General features: G+C 44.9%; 1 protein-coding gene across 1 annotated transcript; it reads right to left on the bottom strand.

The window, feature by feature from the left end:
• Positions 1 to 5,081: 5,081 nt before the first annotated feature.
• On the bottom strand, positions 5,082 to 7,856 carry MID1IP1 (MID1 interacting protein 1). The gene is made up of 2 exons (XM_032261649.1): positions 7,158 to 7,856; positions 5,082 to 6,904 (listed from the first exon to the last, which is right to left on the bottom strand). The coding sequence occupies exon 2, from the start codon at positions 6,650 to 6,652 to the stop codon at positions 6,101 to 6,103; it is 552 nt and encodes a 183-aa protein (XP_032117540.1). The 5' UTR covers positions 6,653 to 6,904; positions 7,158 to 7,856; the 3' UTR covers positions 5,082 to 6,100.
• Positions 7,857 to 9,347: the final 1,491 nt, after the last annotated feature.

Here is a 9,347-nt window from a genome sequence, read left to right as displayed (position 1 = left end):
AAATCACTTTCTACAAACAGAAAAGAAAGGAAAAGAAAAAAAAGAAAAGCACTGAAAGTTACAAAAAATGTTTCTCTTAAAAGTACAGAATGTCAAAACAGGAAGGATTGACAAGATAGCCATAGTTTTAGGGGACTTCTTTAGACAGAGGCACAACTCTTCTTTTTCTGCTTTAAATTGAACAAGACTTTTATTTTATTTTATTTTTTTATGTTTTTTTTTACACCACCCCCCCCCCCACCCCGACCAAGACTTTTAATACTAAAGAGGAAACAGCTAACTCAACCAAGAAAAAAAAAAGACTATTTGGGGAGGTGAAATTCTCATGTTTGTAAAAAAAGATGTATCTGAGTCCGGAATAGCTACCTTAGCTGCAATCAATACTATTCAAGCACTGAATAGCAGCTGGGAGAGTTCTGTGTACAGTTGTGGGTTTTCTTTTCCTCAATCAACATCGTATTAATTAAATACCATTCTTCAATGGAGCAAGGTGACTCCTGAGATATGTGGGAAATAGGGAGAAAAACCATGAAATCCTCATTTGTTGAAGCCAAAAGAGATCTTAAAGCTTGCGCTGCTTTCACCTCTTGTTTCGTTTCTGCAGGCTTCAAACCCTTTGTTCATCCTAAAATCCAGGGAGACAGGGCAAGAGAACAAACAGGAATCCCCAGCCTCTGCTCCACCTCCTTATCTTCCTACCCAAGCTTCATTCTGTACCACAAAAGGCCTTGTATGCACAAATACGAACAGCCCAGTCTGCATGTCCAAGCCCCATCCACAGCTCCCCAATAAGCCCCAGGCCTAGGGGTGCACACATCAGCAGCTCCTCTACCACTAGAGAATACACCCAGGACAGATGCCTGTGAAATCTCAGGAATGAGCCCAGAGCCATTTGGACAGGAAACTCTGGGGATCCAAGTGCCCAGAGTGTGGTCTAAAAATAGGGACACAGTTCTGGGCATTCCTTTGGCTCTGAGGATTCTTTGCCCCATGGGAAGTGGCAAGGCCTTATGACAGTGAGAGTTGGGGCCTTATATAGTGGAGAATTCTGGGCATGAGATTTGCATGAGTCAAAAGATAATACTAGTTTTCAGAGACCAAAACGGTTGTTGGTAATACATTATCAATCATTACCATCATGTCCACCACCTAGCAGAAAGTTCTACACAGCTCCAAGTAAATTAACTAGAGGCCTACAAAAATGTTTGAAGTGACTCAAGAACAACCTTTACATTTCCCTGAGTTATTAAAGAAAAAAAAAAGAAAAAGAAAAAGCGCACAGCCTTAAAAGAAAAAATAAATAATTGTAAGTTTAAATTATCTTAGTGAATAAAGCAATTTAGCCTTGCTTAGAAGCTACATAAACTTTTCAACTTTAAAAAGACTAATGTTAATTTTAAGAGACTAATCCAATATGCTACATCTTTAGAGTTTTCAAAAACTTTCAATCAAGTTTTTTATTCATTGTGAGCAAAACATCATCTCCAAAATTTTAAAAGAAAACATTCTTTCTGTCATTATTGTATCCAAAACCCTTCAAAATAAATCGATGAAAGTTGCAATGATTGGTAAAAATGTACGAGATGTACCATCAAAAGATAAATACCTTTGGGAAAAAAGGTACATTGTATGAGATTTGAGCTCTGAATCCACCAGAACTGTGTCCAATTTGCAAACATCTGAGAACCATTGGCAATGCAGAACAGAGGGAGGAAGGGATGGGGGCAGGGAGCGAGACAAAGGGAGAAAGAAGGAGAGAGGAGACGCACTATTTTTCAAATGATTTTTGTTCAGTAACTAAAAATAAGGGGAAATGATGAGGCATATGCAAATGCCAATAACCTTCATTAAAAAAAAGTTGTCAACAGCAGAGTAGTTTTCAAGTTGGCCAAAAGAGTAATTACGGCAGCTGCAGTGCCATGCTCTCTAACAAACTGTTTTTAAGTTCACAGAAAGAGTAAATTAGGCCAAACCACTAAGAAACACTGTATCAATGTAAAACATGAAAATCCCCATGTGAACAAAGCAGAAAGCAGTGTTGAGGGGCAAAATCAGGCTTTCTCAAAAGCTTTGGTACAAGATTTTGATGTAAAAAATTCCTACATTCTTATCAAATGTAAATATCTGGAGGGTGATCAATTGCCACCTAACCTGTTCCTTTTTGCCCAGTTCATTTATCTGTGTCTTCCCTTTAGTCATAAACTGCCATGGAGATGGGCACTGTCAGACAACCAGTATCTCTGAGAGCTCTCTGAGGGGGATGCCACACAATGTATTCAAGTCTTAAAATTCAACTCCATTCAGCTCTTAAAATCTATAAATGACTTTGAGATCCCTCAGGAGAGACCTTCTGAAAATATGAAGTCACTTATTGCTTTACTTCAGAAGTTAAAATTTTCAATAGCGTGAGAAGTTTTAACTGGTGAATCTTTGGGGTAGTTGTCCTAATTTTGTTTCACAAACTGATCTGGAATAAAATCATAGTTACTTTAGTGGAATAGTACTTACTGGGCCTGGGAAACCTTATTGGTTCATAAATATACCAATACTTTTTAACAGTGAGCATCATTACTGCCAGGTCAGAATCACTGTTTGCATATAAAAAATCTCTTACTTGAAGAAATATTTTAAAAAATAAGGTTAATAACTCTTTACAGTTTAGTTTTGCTATCTGCATGTAATTTTCTGTATTACATACACTGCAGTAATATTCTGAAAACAACTTTCAGTGAATGTCCCCAAAGTTCTTGCTGTCACTTGCCCAAACTGTGATTTTTCTTATTTTTTATTTTTTGGTTTTTAAGTCAATTTCTCCTTCATGGCTTTGAGAAAGGAAGTAGCTTACTTGTTGCTTCACGTATGTAATTAAAATTATGCTTTTCCTTAAAGTGGACATATTGTCCTAAGCCTCATATATTAACTCATAATGTAGGGTGGGGGCAGAAATGGAGACATGAAACAACATTTAGACTAAGAGAGAAATGTACAGATCAGCAGGCCCAAACCCCCACAGGCAAGCAAACTGACAAAACCAAGAGTAACAGGAAAGGTTTCTAAGATGAATTGAGGAAAAAAAGCAGCAGGGGAGATGATGGGAACAGCATTTGTTTCCCCTCCAAATGTAGAAATTTTAGTTCAAATGTACACTAGCCAGTGGTTGTAAACAACCATTTACTTGGTGTAAAGAACTTAATTTCAATGTGAAGTGACTCTGGGCAGCCTTGGTGATACCTTTCCGAGTTGTAGCCACAGTAATTGTGAATATTAACTGAGATGATGAAACATGGTGTCTGGTTTTCTATTGCATTTTTTTCAAGTAGAAAAGTTAACTAAATGGCTGACACACACAAAGTGGTGGAGAAATGGTGCATACGTCAATTTTTTGCTAAAACCCTTTGTTTTGAACTATATTGCTTTGAGATCTCATTTCAGAAAGGCATAGTCTTCAGCCACAGTTGTGGTGGTTGTACATGCTCACAATTGGGCACTCTTAGGGTTTTTTCCATCCCTGGGGGTTTGCAAGTTGTTCATGTAAAGCATTCCTAAAATGGTTGGCTTCTTGCTTACAAGCCAGCTGATAATGGTAGCAACCAGGACTCCAGTATTTACACAGATGAAAGACTCTGCTTGCTTACTTGTGCTAGAAACAACAGCAACCTAAAAGGAAAACTTAAGAAAAACTTAGTGGCTAATGGACTACACTTAGGACTCTGCATTAACTCTATAATGCTATTGTTGTTTTTTCTGAAAGCATATTTGTCAGAGAAATGTAGCCAACATGTTATATGTATGAATGTTGCTTAGATAAATGTAATCATTGTAAACATCAAAAAAAGAAACTTGTAAAGCACTTCAGTAGTGCCTAAAGAAAATTGTAAGCCTCAAACACTTTATATATAATCTCATTTAATTCTCACTGCAACTCCATGAAGTAAGCAGTGTTGTTATTAGTATGCCTGATTATTAATGTGGCAACAGGCTTGGAGTTACATGCATACAATTAGTAAGTAGTAGCAAGAGGATTTGCACAGTTTCTGGCTACAAAGTCTTTGAAAGCCTTTGTCTCTACCATGCAGCTTTTTTTTTTCAGTTTCCTTTATTTTTTGCTTGCACTTTAATATTTTAAAGGGGACACAAGACAAGAGGCTGTATGCATTACTTTTGGTGCTGCTTAGCTTATCTTTATACTAATTAAAGATTAACTTTCTCTGGCAACTGGCAAGCACCCATCTAGACACTTCCCCATTTTTTTTCACTGCCGCTAAAAGCTGATAATAGACTTGAGTTGCCCCTGCCCGCCAGCACCACAAAACATTTTGCTGTTTAAGGCTGCAAAGTTATATGCATTTTAAATTCAAGTCTTATGAGCTTAGAGAATGCCTCATGATTTCAAGAAGTTGATCTGACATTTATCCATCCCCAAAACAAATAATGAAATAAAGAATATGCAGAGCACTGTATTTTACCTTTCCAACCATCCCAGTAGAGCATCATAATGGCATCTAAGCATTCCCAAGGGCTCTACAGCAGCCTTGATCAGAATTGCTGTCCACAATTGCAGACTGGCTCACTGAAAAACTGGAAGCATTATTGGACGCTGCTCAACAAGGCTTAGCACTTTGTTGGAACTAGTGAAAAAAGTCATTGATCATGTTATAATGCATTTAAATATCTACTCAGTTAAACATAAAAGCCTGCAATATGTGTGCACTAGGATTAGCTGGTCTTCCCTTTCTAATTTTCACTTCTCAGTAACCAAGTGAAATTTTAGCTTTGTTTTTATGCCTCAAAACACTTAAGCTTGTGCTCGAACTTCTTAAAAAATTCAAAATGCTGATTACACACACCAATAAGTTAGCCAAATTCGTTGAAAGCTACAGTATATGCACCTTCCCAAATAGTTTGAGTATTTATAGACTTTTTGTTGAGATGTATGGTCCTATCTTGGTACCGAATTAGAAATAAAATTTGGAAGTAAATTTTTTCAGTACCTAGTTCCCAAACAAAACTAAGTACTTGCAGAGATGAATATCCACCACCATGAAATACCAGGGAATACAAAATTTACTTTTGCTAGTAAATCAATTACATTGATTTTTATTTAACGACGAAACCATTCATTGGCAGATTAATGAGGACCAGACACTTTTCCAGTTTAGCTGACACATTTGCTTTTTTATTTTTTAGAATATAGTCTACATCTGGATTAAAAAAGTTTTAAATAAATTTAAGACACACAACAACAGTGGAACCCTTCATCATTCTATGTACAACACGATAGAATGTCAGTTGGTTCCATTTCGGTTAAGTCCACTTTCTCATAATAATGTTATTATTTTCACTGAGTGGCAAGCTTCGTACAAGCTGGCGCAATGCTGGCTTATACACACTGCGGTGGGGGCGGGGACGGGAGTGGCATGAAAGGGATGGGGTGGGGGTGCCACAAGACTACCATACAGTGTTAACAGTGTAACAGAAAATCATTAATAAAGTAGTACCGATTACCGACAGACAGTGCTGTTTGTGCGCTTATCACAATGGAATCGCTGAAGTTTCAGAGCAAGGAGGAGATTCCAAATACTTAACACAGGGCCAATGTTACAAAAAGAAATAGTACAAACAGGAAAACTGATGCAATCCTAGCAACAACGCCTGGGCCTCCACCGGCCCAACCGCAGGGCGGCGAGAGACTGTGCGCCCCGCCTTCCCCAGCACCCAGCTCCAGGCTTCTTTCCGAAGTGTGGCAACCCAGCGCCGCGCCCTGGCTTGGCCCCTTCTCCTCCGAAAAGAACAGAAAAGAAACCCAGGGAAAGGCACAGGCTGAATGCAGGGCGTCAGCCCAGTCCCATTCCCACCAACATATAATGCAGGCCCCCTCCCGGGAGGTTCCTTGAGCCCTCCCCTCCCCGGCCACCATTTTCTTCTCCTCTCTCACACGAGGCCCCCTCCTCCTTGCAGCCCTACCGCGCCTCCTGCAAGTATGCAGCCCCCTAATATGCAGTCTGCCCTTCCCGCCCCACAGCCAGTAAGAAAAAAGCTTTGAGGAATGAGAGGGTGAGCTGGGTCGAAAAGGGTGCTAGGCGGCCGCGGGAGCCCCGCCTCAGTGGCCCCAATTGCTGAAGCCGATCTCCTGCTTGTATCTGTTAGTGAGGATGTTGGCTTTGCGCGTGAGTTTCGAGAGCACAGTGTGCAGCCCTCGCAGGTGGTAGTGGAACTGCTGCTCCAGGTCTTCTTCGCCGGCGTCCGCGCCCTCCAAGTGGCCCAGGTCCACCAGGATGTCCTTGGACTTCCAAGCAGTGCCCTCTTCGCTCCCCGCCGGTGGAGGCGGCTGGTGCAGGACCCCCCACTCGATGTCGTTGCGGATGGACTTGAGCAGTACGTAGTGGCTGTACATGTCCCGAGAGGGCGCGAAAAAGCTGCCATTGGCGCTTCCCGAGCCGGTGACTGGGGGCGTGCGCTCCTCCAGGCAGCCGCCAGTGCCGCCTACCTCCACGCCAACATCGTTGTCTAACCCGGGCTCAGCCAGGGGCACGTCGCGCAGCAAGCTGGGCACCATCACCGTCTGGTCCATGTTGTTCACGGCGCCAATGAAGCGATTCATGGCGTTAAAGAGCGAGTGCTTCTGGTTGTAGGTGTCGCAGATTTGCATCATGGTGGCCGTGCGGTCGCCGGAGCGCAGGGACGCAGGGGCACGGGGCTGGTCAGCAGGGTCAAGGGTCTGCCCGCCTCCAAGGCCCGCGCTGGGGACCTGGCTGTAGCCGGTGTGGCGGGATTCTTGGCAGTCCTCCGCCCTCGCCAACTCTCGTCTCGCTCTCAGACCGGCCCTGCGGGATGGGCGGCTTCTCTTGGCTTTGGTGTCCGGAAACTCGCGATGGCTGAGGGTGGTCTGTAGGTCAAGCCTTGGCTTGTTTGGTACAGGAGGACGAAAGAACAGATTAGATTATTCACCCACCCGTGAGCACCCCCCTTTCTGGCTACAGCTGGTCCCGGACGACGCCTGGGTGGCTCTCCGCAGCTGGACAGTCCCACCTCCTCTCCGGCCTAGGGGCGCCGGGAGAAGGGTCCCCCTGCCCCCTACCACCACAACTTCTCCCTCCGAAAAGCCTGAGCTCAAGCAACTACTCTGGCCGGGGCAGCGATGGGGCGGGGGCACCCACCTCCTCTTGTGCCTGGAGATTCCCCTGCTCGTTGGCGATTCAGTGTTCCCGCTGCCAGCGGTTGCTGCCCAAGGGCGCTGCTGCGGTCAGTGACCGAACTGTGACTGCGGGCGGCGGTGGCTGAGATGGCCCCCTACCCATCCCAGGTGCTCAATTTATAGACCAGGAAAGGTGTCGCCGGCGTTCGGGGCCACCCCTGTGTCTCCTCCTCCCGCCTCCCCCGGCAGCACCGAGATAAAAGGCCCGGGCCGGGATGACCGCGGGTAACACTTGCCCGGCCCTTTCTACAGCGGGGGCGGGGCGCGCTGGGCCAGCTCCGCCTCTCGCCTGATACCCGGGCTGAGGGAGGGCGCCGGGGCAGGGCGGGGAGGGGCAGAGCAGAGGAGGGATTGGGGCAGCCGGGCCCGGCCAGTACCAAGCCCTGGGCTGGCCAGCTCGGGGAGGGCCGGGCACTGCGAGGGTCAAAAAGGCGCCGGCGTCCCGACCGGCTGGAGGGTGGGCTGGCAGGTGGGCTGTGCGCGTGTTCTCGGGGTGGGATGACCGGAATGCAAGTGCCTTGGTTGCAGAGTGAGCCCCTCAACGCGGAATCTGGAGTGGCCGCGGCTGGGAAACAGGAGCCCAGGTTTATTATTAGCCGTCGGGGAAGAGGGGCCGGCAGCAAGTACAACTCCATCCTGGGACTCTTACGTAAGAAGGGTAGCCGGGCATGCTGGATGCACGTGGACGCGCGGTGCTCCCGCAGTGGCCCTGGCCTTGGTCAGCTGGGGGGAGGGGAGCGTCAGAGGCTTTTGCCTCCCTCCCGGCGGGGCGGGATATTTCCCAATCTTTCCTGTAACAGTGGTTGCCAGGGTATGAAGAGCAGCACACTATCCTATCTGCAGATTCTTTCAAGAGCTCTGAACGTGGCAATAAGAAAAAGCAAATTTTTGTCCAAGTCGGCTACACAGTGATGCTTGAGAGCCTGGGCCATGTGGCCTTTTGGCTGCCAAGAGGCCAGGAGAGGGTGACAGTAGTTAGCTCCAGTGTTGGGTGTCTTTCATCATTTAACAGAGAAGGGGGGAGGTGTCCAATTAGTTTTGAGGGTGCTTGTGTGAAGTGTTCCTTTCAAAAGATAGTTCTTAAAGCACTGGGTTATTTAATAGGGCCTAAGCTATGTACCGAATCGCTAGATTTAAGTTTTAAGAGCCTTGCACCTTAAATTTCACTTTGAGACTTACAAACGACAGTCTATTTAATTTTTCCCACTTCACGTCCCTTGCCATATTCCTCATCCACCAGTCCTCTCTGATAGTCCTACAATTATGTTCAATAAAATTGAAGCTTCTCATTTTAAATCCCTTTTCTCGGCCGGGCGCGGTGGCTCACCTCTGTAATCCCAGCACTTTGGGAGGTTGAGGCAGGTGGATCATGAGATCAGGAGTTCGAGACCAGCCTAGCCAACATGGTGAAACCCCGTCTCTACTAAAAACACAAAAATTATACGGGCGTGGTGGAGGGCACCTGTAATCCCAGCTACTCAGGCTGAGTCAGGAGCATCGCTTGAACCCGGGAGGCAAGGGTTGCAGTTAGCCAAGACTGAGCCCTTGCACTCCAGCCTGGATGACAGAGCAAGGACTGCATCTCAAAAAGAGAAAGAAAGAAAGACAGAAGAAAGAAAGAAAGAGAAAGAAAAAGAAAGAAAGAGAAAGAAGGGAAAAGAAAAAAAAATCCCTTTTCTCTAAAACCTAACAGGGTTGTCTGTCCCTAGTACAGTGTTTTCCAAGAGAACAAAAAATGCCAAAGGAAGGGAGGACATAATAAAGTAGTTTCTTTCCCTTTCTTTCACATTAAGACGTATACTTAAATATTTTCCATAGAAAACCATCTTCCTAATTGTCTTTTGAATGAAACTCTGACTTGGTGCCACAAGGACTAATCTGTTGACAAAAAAACAAAACTCAGTGACCCTTGGAGACAGACCCAAGCCTGGGGACCCACTACCTCAAAACTTATTAGCTCTAGATCATAGCCCATATTTTCTTACTTGCAAAACTGGGATAGACCTATCAGGGTTTTGAAGGAAGATCAATGGAAAGAAAAATATAGAGGGGGAAAAAAGCATTATATAACTTTGAAGTATTAAAATAATCTCACCTTCCCTCTCTGCACACATAAACTTAGAAACTTTTCTAGCCTCAGTCTTTTTATCAA

Source organism: Sapajus apella, unplaced genomic scaffold (genome assembly GCF_009761245.1).
Source record: "Sapajus apella isolate SASKATOON/1434 unplaced genomic scaffold, GSC_monkey_1.0 scaffold125, whole genome shotgun sequence".
NCBI classification, from domain to species: Eukaryota; Metazoa; Chordata; class Mammalia; order Primates; family Cebidae; genus Sapajus; species Sapajus apella.
The sequence above is the reverse complement of the archived record's forward strand: the minus strand, read 5'-3'. Positions and strand labels throughout refer to the sequence as shown.

Excerpts from the sequence above, each read along its gene's own strand:
- MID1IP1 (XM_032261649.1), bottom strand. The coding sequence starts at position 6,652 with ATGATGCAAATCTGCGACACCTACAACCAGAAGCACTCGCTCTTTAAC.